Source organism: Camponotus vicinus, unplaced genomic scaffold (assembly GCF_025532165.1).
Source record: "Camponotus vicinus isolate PSW18456_S1 unplaced genomic scaffold, iyCamVici1.0 SCAF_7, whole genome shotgun sequence".
NCBI classification, from domain to species: domain Eukaryota; kingdom Metazoa; phylum Arthropoda; class Insecta; order Hymenoptera; family Formicidae; genus Camponotus; species Camponotus vicinus.
The window spans coordinates 7,528,520-7,556,387 of NW_028141979.1; the positions used below are offsets into that span (position 1 = coordinate 7,528,520).

At 33.9% G+C, this 27,868-nt stretch overlaps 1 protein-coding gene across 5 annotated transcripts in view; it reads left to right on the forward strand.

Moving 5' to 3' along the window:
- Pde9 (phosphodiesterase 9) overlaps positions 1–27,868 on the forward strand; it is a 216,797-nt gene that overhangs the window by 179,473 nt on the left and 9,456 nt on the right. For 4 of the 5 annotated variants that reach the window (XM_083104397.1, XM_083104396.1, XM_083104398.1 and 1 more), the window contains 2 exons: positions 15,985–16,192; positions 18,649–18,760. In XM_083104397.1, coding sequence (XP_082960523.1) covers positions 15,985–16,192; positions 18,649–18,760 — 320 coding nt within the window. Of the gene's footprint in view, positions 1–14,080; positions 14,206–15,984; positions 16,193–18,648; positions 18,761–27,868 lie in introns of all 5 variants that reach the window. The other variant, XM_083104400.1, reaches the window with a different exon arrangement.

The window sequence follows — 27,868 nt, forward strand, 5'->3', positions numbered from 1 at the left end:
GACGAATCTTCTCTGGATTACGCGAATATTAAAAGTCATATGTCAAAAAAAAAAGAAATCAAAAATTTTAACGAGATTCTAATAAGGCTTTTGAGACTCACCGACTACTTTTATTTAAATTATTGCCAGAAAGCTTTCTCTGGGTTACGTAAATAAATTTAAAAAGTTTTCTGAAGGAAGAAAAGATCGTATCGATATCGTTGAGCTTGAAGCATGTATTTTTTGGAAACTTTCAACGTGAAATCAAGAAACTTGTCTTGATCTTAAGAACATCACGTCGACTTAATTACCTTCTACATCGTGTTTCAAGATTTTATTGCCATCGGTACTACGATTATTATGGCTTCCGCATTTACACCGTGACCTGTGCCCGTCCTCGTTCCCTTATCGTTTCCACTTAAGCAAAAAGCCTTTTAACGAGGCCGACTTGGCAAAAAATGTGCCGCAAGGATGTGCCACGCAATCGATCGATATCTAAGGTCCGCGTGGGGCGAAATCGAAGCCTTCTCGACTTTTCGCCGAGAACGAGAATTTCTCGAAGCGTTAAAACGGGAAAACGCGCGCGTTTCTCCCGAGAGATAAAAAAGAGAGAGAGAGAGAGAGGGAGAAAATGAGGTTTCTCCGATAATTATTCATCGGGCTGGGCAGATAGGGCTGCTAGGGAGAAAAGAACGGGGGAAGCGCGGGGGAGGGTACACATCTGTAATGAAAATTGAAGAAAATAATTTTTGTTTCGGCCGTACTTTTTATTCCCCGGCGGGCGAAAATGCGCCGAGTTCGTTCCTTCCTCGTCCAAGTCGCGCAATTTCCCGAGCCGTTAAAGCGGAACTGACCGGACTGGAAAATCGAATGCCCGACGACTGGGTGCGCGAATGTTTTAGATGGCGAGCTGCCACGTTGCCGGAAACGTAAACGATCGCGCTTTTATCCGCCATTTTATCGATCATGAGCGAAATAGCGCGAATGTGTTTTTATTCCTTTTCTAAAAGGGGAAGAAAATAAATGGAGGAAAAATGAACTAGACGGAAAAGTTTTGTGATTTTGTTCTTTTTTATTTTTTTCTTTTTTAAAGAAAAATTTTTATTTCGAATTATCTTACCTCAAACCACCGTATCGCCCGCGCTTTAATTCATGAACACGATTAATTGTAAGTCGAAACCCAAAGAGGGAAATTATTTATACTCTAGTCTACATCTTTTATTTTTCCATTTTCCTCTTTTTGTGAAAAAGAAGTACGAACTATTAATCCTGTTAATTGTGCAAATGATAAAACAAAAATTGGTTGACGCATGCATTGTAAAAGATGCTTTATGTTTCGCCGAGAGCTTAATGAAAGTAATAAATGTATACGCGCTTTTTCTATTTTACCGCCGCAACTTTTATTACGAGAGAACCAACGATGTCTTCTTTCGTCGCGTTTGTATTTTTTTCTTCTGTAGTAATGTTTCCTGCAATTATATGCTGCATATTGCGCCGGAGAAATGGCGTTTTTATTGTAAAAAAAAACAATTCATCGGCTTTATATTAGCCTTTAGAACTTCGCGACGCGTGCTCATTTCTTCTTGTAACAATCAATCCACTTTATGTCATTTCTTGCGATGCTTTTGCCGGCCATTGTAAAACTACCGACACGAAGCGAGCTTTTGTTATCATCTCATCTCATTATCCGAGACGAGAAATTAATATCAGGTGCTGTCATTATATCCTTTCCTTGCAGCAAGGTTGTTGCCGCTTGATAAAAAGTCGACATTGCTACTCTCAATCATAATTCGCGTAGATAATAATTCAATCTCCTCTTATTTCCCCTGAAACTCGAACAACGTAATTCGCGAGAGAGATTCTTTTCCTTTTCACTTTTATTTTTATTTTTATTGGGGCAGCGCAACTTGTCATTTTTCACTTTCAGATAGATATACACGGAGTCGCGCCTTCAGACGGAGATGCGTCGGATTTTTCCGAGAAGCTATTTTTCAATTTTCGATTTCCTTTCCCTCGCGAGGCTCTCGACGTAACGAGGCGCATTTACGCATTTACGTAATGCAATGCACATGGCCTCTGCAGGCATAAATATCGATTGACGTGCAGAGGCGAGGCCTCTAACGTGCCTGCGACCCCACCTGCCATCCAATCAAGCCGCGTCTCGAACATCCCTTACATGCTTTATTACCGGACAGGTTGCGCAATTGATATATTCAATATATTCTGCGCGAGTAATTTCTCTCTTAAATCTAAAGCACGAATAGCAAAGGAACTAATCTGTACTTCTGTGGAAATAATATTATAAAGATTGCCTTCGGTAAAGAAAGTCAACGGATTTCGTGCATAATTAAAGAGTCGATTAAATTTTACAAATAGAAACGAGGTGGAAGTAATCGTGAGAAAGCTCGCTCTTCCTGGAGACGTAAAATATTTGAAGAACACTCGGTGCGCTAAATGTGAATACCTTTTGCATTTATATCTGCTTCGCATCTCCGTTTCGCGAATATAACGACGTTGAAGTCATGAATATAAATAATACGAGATTTTTATCGAATAATGCGGTCTATCTCGATTGTTTTAACGATGCTGCTTTAGAGGAGGAAGGTTTACGGCAACATTAAAGTCTTACGAATGAAACGGTTACATTGTATTACACGGTTTATTCCATTTTGAATCGGCCATTCCCTTTGAATCGGCTTCGAATTCAATTGCTTTTATCGTGACGTTGTTGAGGTTCTCGGAGATCCTTCTTTCCCGATCTTCTTGGATTCCGTCTCTTTGCGAATATAAGGAAAATGTTCTTTCGTATTTGCCTCGCGTATTATCGCGAACCAGACTCGTCATGGTGCATAAATATAATTATTCAGCTTAATTATGACGGAGGGTAGAATGAAAAATTATAGGCGGAATGAGAAATCGCCGTATTTGAGCTACAATGAAACGTTTAGGAAAATAAAATTAAAGGAAAGCTGGTATTTTTATGCATTTCATTTTTCCTTAATTTATAATTAATAACAAATGAAAAAAGATTTTTGTTGTGTAAATATAATGGTACATGTGGAATATTTTCATAAAATAATTTTTTAAGGCAAGTTTATTCAAAGATCTAGAATTTTAATAATATGCTTTTCTGATTTAAATTTAATATTCAAGAATTTTATAAATCTTTTTAATGATTACCACAAAATATGTATAAATAAATAGAATATTAACAAATGAAAATTAATAATTAAATTAATAATTCATATTTAAATATTAGATCACAGGACACATTTTCGAAAATTATCCATGTTTTAATAATCTTTGTATATATCGGTGAATATAAAATAATTTCAAATACATAAACTGTCAGTTTTTTACTCGAACGTTTTTTTAACGTGATTACTCAAATAAAATTTTTGAAAGTACACAAATACGATACGAACTTTTTATGACATACGAATAGATTTTTATTCTCGACAATTCAATTTTGGAAAAATTATTTTTCATTATATAATAAATTCATAAGTTTCACAAGAAATATAGACGTTGTCGCATCGACGTTTTTATTCGCGAGAATTTTACCGGCTGTCGAGTCTCGTCGCCGGAACGAAGTTCGGACGAAGTTCCGGAAATCGAGTGCCGCTCGGAATTATCGGTGGCGGAACCGCTTCCGGGATTCGCTTCCGGAATGTACGGGATGGGACGCGGATTCGTCGCGCGGCACGACACCCATTTGCAGGAATCGCCCCCGCAATCGGGCGCGTGCGAAACTCAATTTCTCTCGCTGTTGAAAGTTACATTTATCTCTCGCGAATGAAGAAGTCGCGACACGGACGGGCGGAAACAATATCGCGTCACTCTGCGTCGTATTTATCTGTTTATCGCGTCGCGTCTGTTTGCGATTCTATTATTTTAGCAAAGATTGGATTTTTATCCGTCAATAATACATTGATGTTTTCATTTTGACTTGTATAAGTCTTTTGTTTGCACAATTAATATTTTTTTAAAATTTAAATGTGTTATTATAGATAATTAAAATCGTCTCTCTCGATTCCGTCTGTGACTAATGTGTAAATGAGAATAAAATGTATAAGGTTTTATTTAAAAAATTGCAGGTAGTTTTTTAAATATTTTATTATATATATTTCAACGCAACGTGGATTTTTAAAAATTCTTTTTAAAATTCTATTTATTTAATACATATTTTGTGGTAATCATTAAAGAGATTTATCATCATATAAAATTCTTGAATACTAAATTTAAATCAGAAAAGCATATATTATTAAAATTCTAAATTTTTGAATAAACTTTTGCCTTAAAAAATTATTTTATGAAAATATTTCATATGTACCATTATATTTACACAACAAAAATCTTTTTTCGCGAATTCCATTATGAAATAAATAATTGCACTTTGAACTTAAAGATGGTAATGCAAAAATTTTCTGAAAAATTGGATAGATTTCCGAGAAAAAAATCGGATAAATATTCTTGTCGCGGGCTTCTGATCGAGATGGTACCCATAGGATGTCGCCAACATCTCGAACAAACGCCTTCCGACGGCGATAGCGCGTTCTATACCTCGCCCCAATGATATTGGCCTCAACAAAATAATGAATAAATTGAGCGTGGGTCACAATAAAAATATAATCGTCCGCCGTACGTTTATGATTCACGATTCATTATCCTATTACTGCCAATCGACGGTCAGAAGATAGCTTTCCCCTCCCTTCTCCCACGTCGTTTCACCCTTCCCTCTTGTGTATGCTTTATTTCACTTCGTATCGTGCGAATCTGACAGCATTTTGTCGCATGTAAACCGATCGTAAGGTTTGGGACCCTATGTTTTTGTAACGAAACTCGCGCGTTCTCAAATCTGTTGTCAAATCGCGTAAATTCGGGAATGATAAAATGTTTTCATTATTTTTTTATAAGAGAGAATTCGCTAATTTACATACATAAGATACATATAATTAAAGCAACGACAAAGATCTTATTAATGCAGATTTGTCGAAATTTTTGCAGCTCATTTTTTTTATTATTAATATATTAATATTATTATATAGGAATTTTTTATAAAGCATTTATGAAGTTTTCAACGTGCGTAAATAAAAGAGATAATGGTGGAGTTTTTAATTTGAAATTTGCTACTTTATTTTAATGTACTCATCGGAGAACTCGATTATACAAGCTTTTGACAAACGGACATTTAATTCAGTTGTTAATCAAACCGCGCTTTGCCCGATGGAAAAATATACTGATATATTTAAATTTTAATTCACATATTTGATTATATTTTTCGCGAATGAATTTTCAAAATCTTTTAAGTGCACATTTTCCAGTAATAATAATTTTACTGACGAATAGTAATAATATTACTAAAGTATTATATTATCTACCTGTACATTAAAAATATGTATGTCCCACAATTATGTTAATTAAATTAGTTATGGCGATATCCAAGAACTTTTCCACATATATTCCTCGTAAAAATTTCACGAAAATTTATTATTATATGAAGGGAAATCCGAGGTATACATTTACTTCAATCCCTGAATTAAATTAAGCTTGAAATAAATGCCAGGGAATCTAATTCGTCAAACAATAAATTTCTTTTCAGAGGGAAATATATATATGTATATGAAATAACAAAAATAATAAAAATCCTCTCTATTTTATGTGCTGACATTAATAATGAATTATGAAATTTGCAAAGTATTTTATGAAAGATACGTATAAATTTTTTAAAATTGAAATATTCCACACGATATGACATTTATCGTCGAAGCGAATTGTATGAAATATCCCCTCTCTTCCTCTGTTCTATATTTTATATTTTACAATTTATACGTATTATTACTTTTCCAATTCGATATACATATATTTATCGGTTCTAATCTATCAACACTGCGTATATTATTGGATATTTAATTACGATATGATTCGGAAACAGTCAATCATCATCGCTCCGAATTATCGAAGGATGCTTAAAGCGTTTTACATCGTTGATCCTTGGACCTTGAAGTTGATTGGCAGAGCGTTTTGCTGACAATCAATCGCGCATTCAAATTCTTATAACTTATCAATCGAGCAGCCCTTGCGATCTCTCTGTCTCTTTCCCTCCCGCGACCTTTACACTACGTTCAGTGAATCTAATTTAAGACTCATCCGTTCAACCTTTTGACGCTCGAGGTTGCGTCGCGATTTGCGTTCTAAGCGGCTTGAATTTCTCCAACTCTCTCTTATGTACGAGAGACTGGTGCAGAGACTCCCTGAGATAGTTCCAGAAATATCTATTATCGCTTAGGATCTATATCGATGCGCTTAAAGGATGTTTAACCTTTATGCAAGAAAGAAACGTGTATTAGATTCTTTATACAAAGTTTAAATAATAATCTTCTAGAGTTTAATCCTTAAGCTCGCGACCTTATGAAGCTTTCAAAATTAAAAAAAAAAAAAAAACACACACTACATCTCGATATAACGTGTTCCTCTTATAAGAAAATAACACACCGTCCGTTTGTGTCTATAAAGTAGACAGGGTTTGTCAAAGCACGTACCTACGTTTTTTAAATACCGTTGCCGGGATTATTATCCGCAGATCCGGTTTAGTTGCGAACGTACGCAAGAAAGAATTCAGTTTTCCCTCAGTTTTACGACGCGGGTAAGTCCGCGATAAGTTTCCGCAAGCGAAAGCTTTACTTATTCACGTAATCCGGGCACGTTTGCTGGCCCTCATCGAGGCAGATATTTCACAAGAGAGTGAGAGAACTTATTCGGGGTATCTCTGCTTAAGCGGGGTAAAGCGCTCGACGAATTCCGAAATCGTGATGAAGGGGTTGCCGTTAATCTTGGCTTTTTGCATTATACGATTCGCGTCACGCACTTTTGAAAATGAAAAAATCATTACACGAGAATTATCACAGAAGAAGTATTTTTTCTATATTATTATTATTTATAATATTATTTTTTATGATATCTTGCGACACATGAATTATTATGATATTGTGTAGGGTGCATTAAAATATATGTATGTAATTAAATAATTATAAATAATTATAAAATTATATATATAATTATATAAATAATTATAAATATAATTATAAAATTATATAAATATATTATTTTAAATTGGACATGAATGTTCAATATTTTGTGTGAAATTACACATATATATAATGCATATAATATTTATTTTTCTTATATAAAAGTTTTTTACTCGCAGTTACAATTATTAAACAATTGGAAATTAAGGGTTACGCATGAAAGATGAAAGCGAAGGACTTTGATCTTTGATCAAATCGGGATATTTCTCTTCAGCGCAAGGACATGTGTGCTTTTTATTTTTTTTTTAAAGTTGTCTGTATTGGTTTTCCAGCAATAAAGGAAACGCGGTATTTGCGAAAAAAATATGCTGCAGTAACCCGATTAAAGCGTCACAAGAGTAATAGTGATCAATAAACACTTGATACAAACGGATCAATATCTCGTTTTGTCGCGTATTTTTCTCTCGAAAAGGGAGAGTAGGGGGAAAAAATGCGCGCGCGATACATATCCGGTTTCGCCCCTCTTGTCCGATTCTCCCCCCTTTTTTTTTCCTTCGCCGCAGAGATACGTTCACGACCAGCGCTTTTCACCCTTTCCATTTTGCCGGGCATTTATTGTCGAATGTCACTCGTCCTTCTCACGCTCATGAGTCTTGACATTATACGCGAGAGAACTTGTGATATATTTGCAATATATTCTCTCCGAAAAGGTCAAACAAAAAATGAAAGAATAGAACTTTGGCTTTTTCAACGACGGATATTTTTTTTTCTCCAATCAATGTTTGCTTGACTGTATCGGGGTCGACTGAGGTTTGAGTAATGGCTATTCGTTTCACCTCCGAATCGTCAATTGTATGATCAATGACCCGATATTGTTCAGCTTTGTGCGAAACGCGGATTTTCGGCTTCGTTAAGCAAGCCCGAATTCCGAACGCGTTTGAATGTTTGAAGATTTGCGTGTTATTAAAATGAGATTGTGACATAAATAATATGTCGTACATATTGGAATAGCTTAGGTATTATTATATGCACTTCTTTTCCTTTCGTCCTTTTTTATTAGCAAGCTGTATAACAGAAACTGAACACATAATTTGGAAAATAAATAAAAGCATATAATTTAGAAAATAAATAAGAGATAAAAAAGAAATATTTGAGGAAATTTTGATATTAATATTTGAATTACGTTAGCGATGAAAATTTATTTTGCAAATCGTGAAATAGTATACTAAATCTAAAAAGTCAAGAATGTCATAAGGAATGTTTTTATTCAACGAATATTATTTGCTGGCCGGCCTTTTTCGCCCTTTTTTACGCGCAAGAGAGATCGCTTCCCTCTTCAAACGCGAGTAAGTACATTATCATGTAAATCGTAGCCCGTGTCAGGGGGTGAAGTCGCGAAAGCGTAGGCGGACAGGGAGAAAAAGGGGTTTAGACCGGCCAGATCGGCGCCACTCGAGGCGAACGAAAATTCGATGGCTCGCTCGTAAAACGTTTAAGTGCCATGGAAAAAGCAAGCACGCGACTGTTCTGCAATTATGCTCGTAGTACTTGGGATGTTCGAGCGTTTTTACGATGAAACGGACGAACCGACCGGGAGAATCGAAGGGGGAGGGAGCGCGATTGAATGGACGGAGAATTATTTAGGCGAATCGACTGGAATCGGGAAAATTTAATCAATTCCTTTGTCCCGCACGATTATGTCGATATTAAATAAAGAGAAATTAAAAAACTAGAACCGCTTTTTTTGCGCAATATGCGATATTACACGTCACATCAAAATAAAATGGAACCAATTCTCTCTTCTCTTTTCTTTTTTTTTTATACGCGGAAAATAGATATTTGTTTTTTTATTATGGTGCATTGTATAGTAAAAATTTGTTTATTGCAATAGTTATTTTTGTTGCAAGACCTAAACAAACTTTATCACGAAAATGCATGCATTGAGCAAATATTATTGTTCTCACAGTTTATACATATAATTAAAATTACATTATTTTATTGTAATATTGCTATTTTTTTACGATTACATAGTTGATAAAGAATATCAATTTTATTATGTATGCGAAAATCAAGAATATTTTTACTTGTAAAAATTAGAAAATGCTTGCAAATCTTGAAAAAATTTATCCCTAATAAATAATATAAGAAACTATTGCGGATATTAATATTAATTAAATTAATCAAACATTAATAAAATTAAATATCTAAATTTTCATTATTTAAAATATCTAAGCTTATATAAAAAAATATTTACGCACACGCGCGTAAACACCAGCTGAAAATTTAATGCATTTACCGTGCAACATGAGAAGCCGGAAACGTCACGATTGCTGGGTGCAGGATAGAATTTAATTTATTTTTTTTTTTAGAAGCTTTTTAATCAAAACTGCATTGTGAGGTAGAGGGGAAGGTAAATTCCATCGACACGTGTTATACGATTAAAAAAAAAAGAAAGATTTTTCTAGTGGACAATCGCGCGCGTGAGTGATATTTACAATGAATTTTGTTGCGCTTTCGATCCATTTTATGCATGTTGCTCTCACTGCCGCCTGGACCGACGGTGCAAACAATCGTTTCAGGTTCAATTAGCGTCTCGAATTCATATACGTGGGCGTGGTGGACACGCGCTGCATTCGCGCTATGCGTTTCAACATTCCTCGTACCCACGGCTATAATTCCACCATGAATCGGACGCGGTTCGATTGGCGGCTTGGGAAGGTTACGATTATTAGCAAGATGTTACCGAGATACTTTTTACATCCGCATGTATACCAACGCTGCGGTTGTTTTATAAAATTTTGCGATGTATTCTGTTGATGAAAAAATGTTATTAAAAAGAGCATTGAACGATTACCATTATTATTTTTCAAGAGGCGGGATAACATATTTTCACTAAATAATAAACCTATTTTTTCTAGATAATAATTTTCTAGATTAATATGAAATGTTTGTGTTAATTAAAATCCTCTTATAATTAATAAAGTATTTTAAATATTTTATTAATTAATACTTAATTAAACATTCAATTAAATTAAATAAGAAATTAACATTTTAATAGATTAAATTTTAATGGATACATTTTTTATTAGAGTCTTTAAATAATTGATGAATAATGAGATAGTTATTTGTCTTATCATGTGCGCAATAAAATGTTTTAATACGTATTATATTCATTCTATATTCATGGATTATAGTCTCGTCTTTGTTCACATTTTATTAAATCACGTTAGTTAATTTTATAGATTAGCATATTAAATGATTATTTTTTAGATAAATGCGATAATTTGTCGTTTTTCGAATTATTATTTTATTACATAACATTTGATATATTACAAACAAAACTTTGAAATAATACAAGAAATATAATGCAAATATACAGAATAGGAACGCAAGTTTAAAAAATTTAAATATCACTTTAAATCAGAATTCTTTTATATTTTTTAAATTATTTTTCTTTTTCAATAGTTTTTAATTGTTGCATTTCAAATAAATATTTCCTTTGTGTTTGCACATTTTCGCGAAAAAAATATGTATAAAATTATAAATATTTAAATATATAAACAATATTCAAATAATTATTTTCGATGATCTGTATTGATTTTGTGTATACACATTATTGTTATTTTATTTTTATTTCAATCGCGAAATAATAAATGTTTTCGCCGTATAAACCGAATATATAAAAATCTTTCAATTCTTTATATAAAAAATAATATCTATAAATCGCTTGAATAAAATTTGTTATTAACAATTAAACCAATTACTCGATTAAATTAGTAATTGAAATAATTCAGAATACTAATTCGCCTTGCTTGAACGAAATAATGCAAATGTCTTTATAATCGCGTTATGATAATCGCTCATTCGACTACGACGGGGGGAATGAGCAATCTGCACGTGCAATAAAAGTCTTTATTCAAATTTCAGCGGCACCGAATATAGCTTACCGTTTGTATTTCAGTCGCCGACGAGCTCGAGCGCGAGTCATAGAGCGATTGTTGTTAAAAGTGGAAACGGAAAAATCTACGGGGATAATCGATAACGCTTGCTCTTCGTCGCGGATATTTCTCCTTTTGCCGAGACTATCCGGCAGTAAAATTGCTTGCACGTCCTCGTAAAGTTCGCGCGTAAAATGGAACGAATTCGTGACAGGCGAGGTGTGCCATTTCAACCAACCTCCCCGGTAGCAGATAAATCGTGAAATACGATGATTCCTCGTGTTTCGTTACACGAGCCTCCGTTTCCTTCTTGCGCGCGGGGGAGGCGAACGCTCGGAATATTTTTATTCCATCCTCGGCGAGAGAGAAACGTCAGTTTCTCCGAGGGACGAGCCGAAGAGAGAGAGAGAGAGAGCCCGACCCCGAGAGCTCTTTTATAAATGACCGCGCGACGTTGTTTCGCCGTCCTTCCATTTTTCATACGAGAACGGGACATGCATTTTGCATCGAAATCATCACCGTGCGGGTTTTTGACCCCCACTGCCCCCCCCCTTCTCTCTTCCTCCCCTGTCGCTACACTAAGATGCATTATTCAGGATCAATTATCGATCCACGCCGCTATTTGAATGGTATCGCCGACAGACATCGACTATCATCGCGAAAACGGCACGTTTCTACAGGGTGTCCCGCGAGGAAACCGACAAGCTTGTAGAATGGGAATACTACCTGTGGCCTCTACTGTTCTGTTAACTAACAGTTGACGGGTCTGCTCTTCACTAATATGTACGAAACTTCAAATAACCTCGTAAAAATAAGCCGGGAAGTGATGAGTCAGGCTCAGCGTTACTGACAGGAATTAAAATTATGATCCTTCGTATCTCGATAACTGAATCAAATTGACCTATAGTCAATATTATTTGAATTTTTTTTCTCTAGAATACATTCTAGAGTTCGTTTCTAGAGTTCGTTTCTTGCGGAACACCTCGTATACCGGTCGCAATTATCGGTCGCAATTATCGGCCTGATGTCGCGCGTAATTAACACGATAATTAGAATAGCATAACCACGTTCTATTTATCCTACGTTTTTCATCGCCGGGCATAAAATGCGGAAATTCATTAGCTTGGTCAGTTGTCGGCTATTTAAATTTGAAGCCGAATACTCTACTCTCGCTGCGCTTTTCAATATTTCAAGCTACTGCAGTTGCGCTAAAATAAGAGAGACAGGAATGGCGCAGATTGTATCATTTATTCAATGAATTTTTACGTAGCTTTCGCGGTGTTATTCTTCGCAGCGATGCAAACTGCTCCGGATGTGTGGCAGATTATTTTGAGAGAGATTTGTGTGCGATGTCGTGTATAATTCGTTGACGAATTTAGAACCGATTTATTTCGATAACGTTAAAGCGGCAAAATTAATTCCACGCGATAAAATGTTTTTAATTAAATTAAATGTCTGTTAAACTGTATTCTGCTACAGATTCTTCTTTAATTCAGGGGAAGAAAATATAATTATATTATTTATACACTTTATTAAACGTGTTGAGGGGTTATGTCTAGTCAACAGACTGAAAAAAGTATGATGTTTGGGAATTTTTTTTTTACAAATAAATTTTTATTCAAAAGTACAAATATTAAGGATGCTATTATATTTTTTACAAAATAAAATATTAAAAAATGTAAAAGTTATAATTATTCTCCCGGATATTGTTTTTTAAAAAGCGCTGCGCGATGAGCAGTGCTATTCAAAGTTGATTCATCTAATATCAAAAATTCGATAAATTATAGTTAATGTATGAAATTGTTTAGTGGATGAACGAAGGATTAATCGAAAAATTGTTTTGGGACAAAATGGCAGCCATTTGACACTAAGATATTCTTTTTCGACTTAAAAATTCTTTATTTTTTATTAAGTAAAAAAAGTATTCATTAAAAAACAAAATCCTTCGTTCATCTATTAGGTTTTTATACGTAGGAGAAGCCTGTAAATTTTCAAGCAAATCGATGTAATGGTTTTCGAAATATCTTGCTCACCAACTTTGAAAAAGTGATTTCGAGAAAAAACGCGTTTAAGATTTGTGTCAAGTTTACTTTTAAATAAAATGCAGATTTTTTAATTTACACAGAATCATGTATCCCGGGCCCATATAATTTTAGTTTATTAAAATCTTTATATATTGGCTTGATAGCCCTCAAAACATCAGAGCTGAAGCTTTATAGTCGTGTTTAAACGAAGTTACACATTCTGGCGCTTCATGAAACATACACTTATAACTTCGTCAATTTGCATCCGATTAATTTGAGACTTTTAGGAAATATTTTCGATACGATATACTTCAAGAAAATGTGAAAACATAAAAGTCAGTTTTTTTTTTACTTTTATGACTAGACATAACCCCTTAACTGAAGAGTAACACATCTGCGTCATACGTGTAGCTTGTTATTTCCAAGCTCGCTCGGGTTTATTAAAACGAACCGTCGTCGCGATAGTTAACATCCTGGTCCGACTATTCGTGCTGTTTAATTGATTCGGAAACTTTCCGACGATGGATATGCATTTACCGCCGTCGTCCCGGCGGCGTTGCTTCGTCGATAGTAATTACCGGGGGTAAAATACAGTAATACACGTCCTCCTCTCTCGTTGCACCCCACGGATGAATAAAACATGCATACAATGCCCTCACGAGCAATGCCTTAACGCTCGATATACCGGAAAGGGCTCGCGAGTTATTCGAATGGGCGAGTTTTGTCGTCGGGAAGGGAGGAAGGGGTGACTTTTAGCGCTCTCGTTATCTCTCGTTGTCTGGAAGCCCGACTAAATCGAGAAACAGGCGGCCGGTATAGCGTTTAATAAAGTTAATATCACTTTTGCAAGAGAGCGACCGGGCTGAGAGTTAATAGCGGGAAGTAAACCGGAATCGTAAATATCGTTTATAATACACAGGGTGTCCCGGGTGTCGCTCGGAAGATAACTCGGGAAGGGTCGATGAGATCGTCTCGTTATACGCGAGAGAAACGCCGTTACATTATATTGTATTGTGTTTCTCGAGTTCGTTAAAAGCGATGGGGAATTGAAGGATCTCATTCGCGAATGAATCTTGGGATAAGAGGGGAATTTACGGTCTTGTGTTTACAGAGCTCTTTAGAAGCGCGGCAGAGGCTGGACCTCTGGACATCGTAAAGCTTCGCAAGGGAGACAAGCTCCTCAACATTTCGACCCATTTACCGCCGAACACGCCCGATACACCCTACGTTCTTCAGGTAAGCTACGTTTAAATCAATTATATTCCTCGTAATTATATTTCTTGACCTACGTCCTGTGTGTGTAAAATTTATTTTGAATCGACTAGTACGAATTAGAGACCCTCTAATAATTGGTCCGCCATTTTTATACAACTTCCGCTCATATTCAAATTTTAATAATCCTATTTTGAATATAAATGATATTTATTAATATTAAATATTATAATTATTTATAATATATTTATATATATTATAAATAAATAATCAATATTATTTATATAGATAATATATAAGAAATATTATATAAATTATAATAATAAATTTTATTTAAATTAAAATATTATAATAATATTATAAATAATAATAATTATAATGATATAAAATTATAATGATAAATTTTATTTTATTTAAATAGTAAATATGACAAATTATTTTGACATATATTATTTAGAAAAATTTTTAAAATTAATTTTATATAAACCTCACAAAGATATGACAGATCTGACAGATTTGAAATCTAGAGTCTTTGCATAGATATGCGCTCACTCTATCTGATAGCTACTCTCTTATTAGAGGATCTCTAGATGCAACATAATTCGTAAATAGTTTCTGCGTATCAATGCGACGATAGTCAAATGGATAGTGAGTTGCTAGGACACTTATTGTTTTACTTGGACGGTCGAAAAATAAAAGATGTACGTCTGAAAACTCTTACGACACGAAACGCGTTAAATATCGTGTGTCTTATCTTGCGTGTTTGTTTAATTTTGTGGTGCACTAAATTCATTGAATTGTGAATTTTACACTCGTTCATATCAAGTGGCTATTTTTAATCATTGAATTTAATCGGTAATAATTTTTGCAAAAATATTTTAATAGCTTTTAATAAATAATGATTTGTGTGATTTCTGAAAGTTACATATGAAAGAATTTCTTGTTATACTCCTTCGAAGAAGCTCGACATGTGAATTCTCATTCGTGTTTTTTTCTCATAGCGTTCAATTTTTACTGGAATAATCATATACATCAAGAAACACGTGCTTAAAAGCGAGTATAATGCGTTTTACTTTCGGATAATGAAATGTTTAGTCTGCTTAGCATTGTCATAATTAGCTTCATCGCGCGTGTGAATCAATATTGTCCGCAAAATGCATCACGAGTTTATATCGCAAAACTTTGGTGAAGCTTTGATTATCTCTCTCATAAGTTGCCTCTTATCTAAATACAATCCTTTACATATTTATGAGCGCATCAATCTCTGCTTGTTAAACTGAGAAAATCTCAAAAGTGTTTTAAAATTGCGTTAGACGCGCGTTTATAAGATTCTCTTGTTATTTTTGAATAAAAATAAGAATCTCTTTCATATAATAAGAATATTTAAATAATAATTCATACAATTAATAATTAAAATTAATATAAATTATTTTAATAAATTAATTAAATAATTAAAATTACCGGATTATTTAAAAATTTTCATTTCCAATTTTATAAAATTAAAATTTGAACTAATTTCATGTGTGAAATTTCTATATAATCAAAATTAATTTAATTTTATTCCAATATTTCATCTTGTTATTTTTTAATAATATATCAGCAAAATCGTAGATAAAAAAATTATCGCGAATTGTGTATGATTATAAATACAGATTGATGGGCGAAAGGATGAGTGAGTTAATTTATACAGTTCGATCGGGTTGCACAAGAACGAGATATCAATATTTTTGGAACACGATACACGCGTGTTAGTATACGCATTTTACGCGTTTATGACAGCTGGTTGCGCTTTTTTTTTTCAAGATCGTTGGCGCGCATCCCGCTTCCTCGGCGGTGATCGAAGCGGAGGTGCTGTGGGCTCTGGAGAGGCGCGTGGCGGCTCTAGAACGGCAACTGCGAGAGCATCAGGAAGCTTTATACGCCACACCCTCCCTCGCTTTGCGAGAATTGAAACGCCAAGTGGACAGTTTCAAGAACAAATTGGAAAACAACGATCAGTTGAACTGGCACAGTAAGTACTCGTATATTTAAATACAAAGCGTCTCTGTCATAAGTTTCGGACGACCTATTTTCAAACATTACGTCTCGACAACTTTACTAATTATTTCTGATTTACTTTAGAGATTCAGTGACGCTTTTACTAAATAATCTTAATGTGAAAATGTTGTTTCAATTGAAAGCGCTTGCGGTGTTTTAACGAGAGATATTTCAAAGATTGATGAGGCTAAAATATATTTATCTTTATTTAAAATATATTTTTAAAATATATATTTACTTTCAACTTTTTCTTTATAGAATTTTTTATAATATAATAAAAATGATTTTTTCGACGATTCTAAATATGATGAGCTGATTGATTTAAGAAATGGCAAAACTTGGCACGATACAGATATCGTTTTGTCGAAACTCGATTTTATAATCGGATTCCGCGGCAGTATCGAAATAAATGAAATAATTCAGCGAAACGGAAATTCGCGTTAATATCAATTTTACTTTTGACATAAATAGCGAACATTAGCAAAATGAAACGCGCTCTCTGGCCGATGCCGTCATTATTTGTCGATGATTATACGCATGATATTAGCTTTTTTTTCTTTCTCTCTCTCTCTCGCTCTCTCTCCAAATTTCTCTTTAGGTCCATTATCATAATACAACAAAGTACACGCGACTGTTAAAATTGATTTATAGCGCTCTTTTCGAGCGCATTCAATTCGAGGGCCATTGATGATACTAGACCGATATCGAAACGGAAAAAGTGCCATTGTTTCTATCCCATACGAATACAAAGAATCTTGATGACATTGCGTAGGTAGAGTCGAAGCGAAATGAAATTGAAGATAAATATGTTTGAATGGCGCGCAGAATCGATCTCTTTTCCTCGAATGTTTTACCTTTGAACTCACTTTTTTTCTCGTTATATTTTCCTTACGCTTTTAATTCATTAGATACGCATTTAAGTTTGTAGTTTTATATTTGGCATCATAACATCTCGAATATTTATTAAAAATGCTAAAATAATATTGTTTTTGCTTTAAAAAGTTTGTATGAGAGAGAGAAAGAGAGAAAGAGAAAGAGTAGTGAACTTGTGTTTTCATTAATTTAAGTAGTTTTCTCCAACAGTAATTCCTCTAAAAGCTAAACTATGTGTTTACTTCTCTATGTTTCTTTTATTTACGGTTCTCGGCAATAATTAATTATATTTTTATATTTTATTCTCGGCAATAATTAACACATTTTTATATTTTTCGGAATAACTGACACATTTTTCTATTTGAGCGAAGCTAAAAGTAAAAACATGCGAATATTTTTATTTAATGTAATCTAAATCGCAAATCCTTCGCTTTCGACAACATTCGAAAATATGAAAACACTTGAAATTTCGATTGTCACATGCAACTCGGTAATCCTATTAGCGGAAGTTGAAAAAGTTATCGCGATTCGAGTTAAATATATATGAATAATCCTAAATTCAATAGAGAATTAAATACGATCGAGCAATAATTGCGGTTATCAAATTAGAATCGAAATACGATTTTATTAATACATTGAAAAACGACAGTTTTAATAATACGAATAATATTAAATTAAATAATATTGAAATATAAATAAAAAGAAAAATAGAAAACACAATACAATGTGATCAGGATCAGGAAGGTATTAAGTTAAAACGAGTTGTGTTTTTTCCAATGTTCTGATAAATTTCCAACTTCCGATTTGTCATCAATATTCGAGGATTAATATCGAGATGTTCCTTTCGATGTAATCGCCGCAATAAAAATTTTTCCCTCGAGATTTCCCTTTCCGCAAATTTTCCTAACATTCGATATGGATCGAGATCTACGTCAAGATGCAATGGAATCGTCTCGGTCATCTCGGTCAAATATAAAAGTTCCGCGAAAAGTTTTATGGGGCCGGCCGTTCGAAGGCCGGTGACAGATATACGAACGAATAAATAGCGGTATGCGAGGATCGTGCGGCCGCTGAATAAATATTTGTCCATGCAGGAAACCGTTCCAGCTATTTCAGGTATCTTTAGCTTCTGACCGAGTTCATATACGGGGTGGTTCTCCGCGCGTGGAGGAAAACTTGACGATCACATTAATTTCGGCCTTTCAATATCACCTTGGTTCGAAATCAATCGCGACGTTTTTTTTATATCGTCGAAATTTCGCGCTTTTATTGTGCATTTTTTTTTTTGATTCGCCGCAACATTTTTGCCAAGAAAGAGTAGAAAATTTTCTGGAGTGAAAAAGGTCAGCGCGCGTGCATAAATTGGGACGTATACAAGGTAACTTTCACAGTGCGTGAAATTCTTTATAAAATGCTATCGCGCGACGTAAAGTTAGTTTTTCGGAGAAAATCGACATTCCTCGAGCTCAATATTTCTTTACGATTGCGTCGCAAGCTTCTTACAGCGAGACGTGAAAGTTCTCAGGAGCTTAATCTGGAAATCGCTGTCTTCCGCAGGTCTTTACAAGCAACTTCCGGACGTCTATATGGATTCTTGCCGCAGATTGCAATATCGCCGAAAGAGTGACAGCATGAAGCGGAAAGTTCGGGAGAAGTTCCTCAATATCTGGTGAGTCAATCAATATCATTTCGACTCGATGTAAGATTGTGGATGACAGATTGCAAGCATCGATTCATTTTTATCTCGGTTTTTATTTAGTGTGAACGACATGTGACAAACTCTTACATCTGTACAGAATGAATTGAAAGACGTTGTAAAAAAAGTTTTTTAAAAAAATAAGTCGAAAATTTTTTGTACAAAGTTTTTCTCATTTTCTATAAAATTAAACTTAGAGAAATTAAATAAAGAAATAATTACATTTAATACATTTTTTAAGCTTGAATGCCGTCTAACGATCTTGAATCATATATCACCAAATTCATCTTGATAGCGATTATTTTTTAATATATAAATATAATAATATACAATATGTTTTATTTAATAAAGCCATTTATATTTATTTAAATTATTGAAAAAATTATGTATGAAATATCAAAATAAATTACACTTTTTAAGGATGAAAATGTTGTATTTTTAGAGACTATTCAAGCTTAAAAAATTGTGTATAAATATAGAGTATTAATTTTCAAAGTCAGTTTCTCGAAAATGAAAAGCCTTGCAGAGAAGAAAAATTGTATTCCCTATTTTATTCTCGCAAGAGAAATGATTTCCTTCTTAATTATATTACTTAATTATTTCTCTACTTTGTATAAGATATAATATATACATAATAAATGAAATATATAGTGAAAAAAGAAAACAAATGAATGAGAAGGATAGGAAATCCTCATCTCATCATGTGGGATATCTTTTCGCGAGGGGACAAGTTGGCTCTTATCCGCTTTATCCTTCGTGAACCGACGTGGGGATCCTCATCTAATACCTAATGCCGATATTACGTGGGCAGGCTCCACGATGAGTGCTTTTGCGCGAGATGTTCGATCGAAATGCCAATAGGCCGGACGAGCGGCCATCAGCGGCCGCGATGATTAAGCGGCTGCGATAATCCTATCTATTAAGCAGCAATATGCCTGCTGTTTCCAGTTACATTGTCGTACAACGACGGTTTTGATCGACCCGACTCCGGGGAATATAATACGAGTTCGCCGCCTTCCTTGTGTCATTCGTGATAAAGCGATGTCGATGCGCAGCGCAGATAGCAAAAACGCGATCTGTCCTCGAAGATTGATTAATCGAGGGGAGGAGGGGGAGGGGGAAGAGTTATTCACGAGACTTTGATGGTTTCGTTGCCGTATACAGGGTGTCCCAGACTTAACGAATCAGCCGTTAATGGTAGATTCCTGAGATCATTTGGAAACGAAAACCTTAATACCAAAATGTTGAGGAAGATGTAGTTTCGGCGCTACAAAAGATTAAAGATTACCAATCAGCGCGTTACGTTCTCCAAGGGGCCCGCGTACAACGCAATAATATCGATATCGATAGAGGGATCAATATAAAATAAAAAATAGGATTCTGCAGTGACTGCGATTGTGTCTTCGATGCGACAGTAGTCAGTAGTTTGAACATTTTTATGAAGTCTTCCTCAACATTTTGGTAGTAGAATTTTCGTCTCCAAATGATCTCAGGAATCTGCTATTAACGGCTGATTCGTTAAGTCTGGGACACCCTGTATAATGTCACTCATGCCGCACTCCTTTCGTGTAGTTGAAGAAGTTTCAATCAAAGCGTGACGTAACACTGCTAATAATTTGATTAATATTAATTATTTGTTATACTTGTATTTTCACGGTTGATCGAAATTTTAAAGAGGGTGCTGTAACGATTGAATTAATTAGTAATTAATGAGAAGTTGTATAATTAAATTAATTATTAATTATTGATCCCTTCCTCGCGAAGAGTTTGTAAATGTGCAACGAGTTAATATTTATTTAAATATATAGCCGTTGCAGTTCATTTATTATAAAATGAACGAGAGATGTGGATAAACCATGATGATGACAAAGCCATATTGCAATCGCTATCGAAATATCCCATCTATTGAGGTTCATAGTCAATAAAGCGTCCACATTGGTGGCTTAATTTGCATATTGAACGTCGAAGATCAAAGGATGCGGCGCGCAAAATTAATTACGTAGTGATGTAGAAAGTAATGGAGAATTTGCAAGGAATCATTATACCGGAGAATTAGGGATAAACAATTCAGTTGGAATAAATTATCGATTATATCGCGTATATATATATATATATGTCGAGAAATATCGGAGAGATCGATCGCGGGAATTTATGAAGCATTGATCTCGTTTTAAGGCCATAAAAGAGATAACAACGGCCAGCAACTCGACAACACGTGAAATCTCGACGCGCAAACAATTGCTGGATATCTCTATTTTTCTCTCCTAGATTTGTGAATATTTAACACGAATATGTATTCGATTCTACGCATCTCTTTGATGAAAATTTGTTCAATTCAAATGGATTCACGCATCGGTATTTCTTGAATAAAAATTGCATTCGACGTGAAAACACATTCGATAAAATATGGATACGTTTTGCAACTATGCGTTTTAGAGATGCACAGGGATATTTTAGCATGAGTTTTATCGCGAGATATATATAGAAAAGTGCTTTTTTAATTTGACGAATTTAAATGAAAATCTCGCGAATCGCGGTTGAATCCCCGGCGTCTCTTTTCGTGCGCAGAAATATATCACGTTGATACTCGATATTACAAACACTCGAGAGGCGGAAAGTCAGCTGGAATGAATCATAAAAGTTGATTGATCCACGATCATGTGGACTAATGAATCTTCTCGTAAAGACGATGTCTGTTCTTGCGGAAGATCGCTGATAATGTCATTGTCAATAAATCCCAAAGATTGACATATCGATTTTATGTCGCTTAAAACGGGCGATTCGTTAAGTCACTTCTGAACGACTTGCGACGCAAGATTGATTTGTCTTGTGTATAAAAAAAAATTATAACACATTCGCGGAAAAATTAGGAAATATGAAAATGAGATTTTTGTAAAAAATTTTTTTAAAATTTATTTTTAATGTATCTTGCTTCGCGTTGTAAATTGAATTAATATCATGGCGAGAACATAAATATAAAATACGCTATAATTTTCTGCATTTATTCACAGGATTATTATAAAATGAGAATATTGATAAGGATCACTTTTTAGAGATTCGAAAAAGATAAGGGATATTTTTCTGTTGAAAGAAGAATATATTTTCTGATATAAAAGAAATAATTTTTAATATTACCGCGTGTATCTCAGACGTTTATCAGCCGATTAGTAATCTGAGAACGCAGAGCAGATTATTTGAACGTAAAAAAATAGCTTTTATGTGACGTTATTAAACATATTCGTGTAAACATAACGGGTGAAATAATACACACGAGGGAAATTCGGATATTCGGACGCAGTAGTAAAAACCATCGCAGACCAGACGTCGATACCGAATCGATTCTAATATTAAAGCCGCTTTATATTGATTATTGAGATTGCTTGAATCTAAATTGACATTGGCACATGGTAGCACCATCGCGCATGACTATCTGGTTCTAAATTTTACTTAACTAACGCGTCCAATGTAAACGCAAATTGAGATGTAGCGTGTGCAAGTATTACTAAATAAACGGCGCATAGCTGTTATTATTGTCGCATTCCCTCCGAGCTAGGTTAATTGTAAAATGAAATAACGTTTATTACGTTAATAGCATATTTTGCACGATATTGCTTCCCTTAATATCGCACGTGGATTAACGCGGTAAAAAAGTTCACGGATGCGTGAACGTACGTTTGATGAAATAATTGTTACTTTTAACAATATGTGATAAAACTCTCACGTAAATTGTTAATTACTTGCTAAAGCGTTAATGAATCTCGACGGAAATTCCGATATTAAATTTCACGGAGAATCGTACTAGGAACGATTGAATCGTTTATGCCTTATCGATTCGCAAATAACCGATGAGCGTGTTTTACATCTCCAATTACACGAATTACTTGTGTAACAACGCACTTCCCAAGAGATATCTCCGTATTACCGCTTTAATTATAATTTACCTCATACTCGCATCTTTTATTCTGAAAATTCTCCATTTAGATTTACATTCAATATTTCACAATTTTTTAATTTACGGATAAAATTACTTATCAAAGTAATATTTTTTTATTGAATAAATTAAAACTTTACAATTTTTCTCTTTTTTTTATAAAGATAGCTTTGTGTTTAATTATATTTTTTAATTATTTAAGTACATATTTTGTGAATTTACATTCTTTTTTTTATTCAGAAAATGTTTTTGAAACAATTTTAAATTATATATGTAATTGTGCAGTTATGTCTGTCAATTTTATACGTATATATAATTTTAATATAAAATTTATAATTAATGTATAATACAGACATACATACACGAAGATTCAACAAATAATGCACTTATTGTAGTAAACAGTTAATTTCCAAGTCAGGGAATATATAAATTTAACGTGTGAGTAATAAATTCGAAATCTCCTAATAAATTTCTCAAGCGGAAAATAAATAGAATTAATGGCGCATCCCCTTGAATCGTTGTAATTCACTTTCTTAGTACACTCTCCGTATTTGTGAAAGAAAAGTGGATTATATATACAACAACAGTGTGCAATTTATCTCGAAGAAAAAAAACTGATTATGCATTCCACTTTTTTTTCCATTTCTGCCCCTATTAACTTGGGTATTCATGCGTTCTTAGAGCAAATAAATTCTCTCAAGCGTCGCGAATCATAGAATTCCGCGCGAATGTGTTTTTATTATATTCTACAAATTTTTTAATAATAAAAGTATATACTTTGAATTAAGTTATCCTCAAAAAAACATAAAAGTGATATATTTCTGGCCGGTACTGTATGTTTCATTAATTAATGCGCTTTATTGTCTCTTTGCAATTTCATTTCGCAAAAATAACGTTTAATTTTATACCCGTCCGAGATTTTCCGTGCATGAAAAACAAAGTGAAGGATAGGAGGCGGTATGCGTAATGTTACGTAAGCACACAGGAAGCTTTTCCGGCGACTTTTTCGTGAGTCATCGGGGAATGGCAGACACGCGACCGTGAAAAAACGACGAGACGCCAGGCGCCAGTAGCTTCTCAACTCTCAAAATAAGTATACATAATAATATAGACGCGTAAACCAGCATTATTGAAATGCCACAGAATGCGATTGTCATGTAACTTGCGCAACCATGCTTTTTCACATCCTCTTCTTTTGATTCATGAATGCGATTCCGCGATCGTTGTGAGAATCACCATGTATCGAATTTTAAAACGTAAAATTCGTCTTTTTATAAAAGACGAATAAATAAGAAAAAAAAGAGTAAGTAATTTGACTTGTCATTATTAGATAAATTCTAAGATAAAGAAAATATTCGAAATAGAAAATAAGAATGTTTTTCTTCCTAGAATATAAATAATTAATGTGAGATAGAATTGATTATAATTCTGATATTATTTAAAAAATTCTATATAAAATAAAAAATATTATATATAAAATATATACATTAATATATTATTTCAAATATACATCTAAAAATCCTATTTAAAAAATATGAAATAATATAGTCAATTTACGAATTAGAAATAAATATCTTATACATGTAATTTCCTTTAGAGGCTTTAAATAATTAAATAATTAAATAATAAAAAAATTAAATAATTAAATAATTAAATAATTAAATCTGAAATAAAATTTTTTTCTTTATTGAGCAACAATATTAAATATTATTTTCATAATAACAAATAAATTTTTAAATATTTTATATATTTAAATTAAATATTATTTAAAAGATATATTTGTAATAATTCGTGTTTAAAATATATCATCGCCATTGTTTCGAAATTTTCAAAATTACAATGCACGATAAATAATTGCGTATAGATTCTTGTTTAATAGTTAAAAACTTGTTTACGAATAATGTTTCTAATATTTTTTTGAGACTGTTCGAATTAATGTTCATCTCGTTTTTCATTGTTAGAATTAATTATATGATTCTTATATGTATATTTATTAATAATTTTTAATTTCGATATCGAGTTTCTTTTTGAGAGTCAATAATAGAGATAATTTCAATAAGCTTCTTCGAGTGGGAATATTATTGCGAACATTCTCGGATTTCTATTTAATTACGATTTTACTCGATTGCAATTTTGCATATTCGAAGATACGAGTGCTCAGCTTGCGTAGCAAAAATAACATATCGAATTTACGACGACTGTGCGAACGCGAAGATTCGGGTCGAGCGATTTTAATCGAACAGTCGGCTTGAATGATTTCATCTGTTTGTATCTCGCGGCTGTTATCAGTGCAGTTTATAATCCATTTCGCTTTTGTTTCAAATTTCCGCATTTTGCTTTGAATTTTTATACTTTACGTTCCGTTCATCGCGTAATTTGCAATTAAGTATTTGCCGCGAACGTATATTCATCGCGATTCGCGTTGTTTGTGTGGCAAGATTGTGTTAATTTTCTGGTATATTCAACGATTCTTAACCCGCAAACCTAAAGTAAGTGAACACTTGAATGGTATTTCGCGAACGACGTCGGCGATGCAAAAATTTAGCGAGCAAATTCCTTGACATCGCGCCTGACTTGAATGCTTACGTGCAAACAATTTACAGCGTCTAATTAAACGAACGTCAATCCGTCCAAGAAGAAGTTAAATCTAAGCACGTAAACAATTAATTACTAATTTCACTCGAGATTGCAACACGCGACTGCGTTTGCAAATCGCGAATAATATAAGATGTGATATCGCTTTTAAATATTTATTCTATTATAAGAAAATTCATTTATTTTATTTAATTAAATTATTTTGATTTTATATTTTATTGATGATTATCTCATTCGTTTTCTTTCGTGGTTTTTTAATTTGTTAATTAATTAATTTCAAATTACATGTGATTCAAATATTAAGTTTAATTATTCGATAATTTTAGTTGTTTTTTTATTAAATAATTTAAAATCTTAAATACCTTAAATATCTTAAAATATCTTAAAATCTATTTTTTTGCGTGCAAAAGTACATTGACAGTTTTTATAATGAAAACTTGGCTTTTCGATTCGTCCAGAGCGGGGAGAGAGAAAATTGGCCTGTCAATAAAGCGAGGATCAAAGATGACATTTCGACCTTTGATCGTGACGTCAGGCTTCTTGCACGTAGGCAGAAGTAAATTGTGCTGTCGAGAGTTATCCTTTACGTCGCTCGTCGAAATGTCTCGTCTCGGCAACGTCTGACTCGCTCGAGGGTGCGTTTGTAAACGCAATTAAATACGAATGTATTTGCGCGGCGACTAACTGTCGGATCGGTAGGACTCGACTTTCCGCGTTGCAAGATGGCAAATCGATCTTGCAGAGATACCTTGGCACGAGAACGTTCAGCGTCATTTGATGGAGTCGGTATCATTTTATGAATTCACTATCATCTTTAAATTTTGCAGAGCAACATTAAAGATTCGCAAAAAGGCGTAAGATTTGCATAATTGTATATTAATGTTAAAAATGTTAGTTTTAAGAAATCGACGATTTGCACAGATAAAAAAAACTTTCCAAGAAATCAGATTATATACATATAATCGAAAAAGTTTAAGTTCAATATTTCCTCACGTTTCTCGGCAAAAGAATTCAGTTCGAATTTAAGTTTAAGCGTACAAATAAGGGATAAGAAAAGAAAGAAGAAAGAGAGGAAAAAATTAAGGCGACCCTCGGATGTACCGTTGACATTTAATTGCGATAAAGTTTTATTAAAATTTTCACACATTCGCGACTGAATGAAACAGCTGACCGTTTTATCCTCTTAAAAAATTCTCTAAGGAAACATTGAGTTAATATCAGTTATTTTATTACGTAAAATCCGGTCTTTTTTACACTTGCTCAGCAAGTATAAGTATGTGAATGGCTGTGTATGTGTGCGTGCATTTTTTTAAAGCTCCTTAACGCGCGGGCGTTTCTGTTATACAGGGTGTCCCAGACTTAACGAATCAGCCGTTAATGGTAGATTCCTGAGATCATTTGGAAACGAAAATCTTAATACCAAAATGTTGAGAAAGATGTAGTTTCGGCGCTACAAAAGATTAAAGATTACCAATCGGCGCGTTACGTTCTCCAAAGGGCCCGCGTACAGCGCGATAATATCGATATCGATAGAAGGATGAATATAAAATAAAAAATAGGATTCTGCAGTGAGCGCGATTGTATTTTCCATGCGACAGTAGTCAGTAGTTTGGGCATTTTTATGAAGGGTCAGTAGTTTGGGCATTTTTATTCTTCCTCAACATTTTGATATTAGAATTTTCGTCTTCAAATTATCTCAGGAACGGTTGATTCATTAAGTCTGGGACACCCTGTATATTAATACGAAGCAAACTCTGGGCGCTATGAAAAGAGATCCTGAAGAACTTTAACCTTCCACTCCCTCGAGAACGATCTCTATGTCGCTTTATGGAGCACGTTTTAAGACGCGTATCGTGCGAAGAAACTACAAAGATCTCTGTAATACCTTTAGCAACAACCTTCGACATCTCTGTAAACAGTTCCCTGGTTGGAAAATTCTTTATATTTAAAAAAATTACACTTTGCTATTTGTTTCTCGAGTTTTAAGTTTGAAACTTGGTGTTTCTTAACTTTAGCCAGATCTTACGAAAGAATGATTAGACGGTCAAATTATAAATGAAAAATCTTTCATTCGTATTTCTCTCTTTTTTTCATTCAGTCATAAGGAAGTTTTTCGCTTCCCCGATTGTATGATAATTTCCACCTCAACTTTTTCCACGCGCGACATGGGGGATGGAATGATAAAGTGCGAGAGAAACGAATGAATGATTTTTCATGAAAAAATGTTTTAAGCGCGGAACAATTACACGTGGCTCGAATGGCTCGGGGTGTTCCTCTGCATATTCATCGCGCATATCGTATGCCTTATTGTTGCCTTTATACATGCATGCCTTTTGTTTGTGTGTAATTTTCTCCTTTATATTCATAGGGTGTCGCGCGTGACGCAAGTGAAGCGATAAACTTACGGGGGGCGAGGAAGAGAGAGAGAAAGGGATGCTTGAAAAACCCCCGCTTCAGGAGCAGTTACGCGATCGCGAGATTAATCCGCGTAAATCCGTTTATCGGCCGACCGGGATGATGTGACGGAATCAATGTCGAAATAAATGTAATAACGC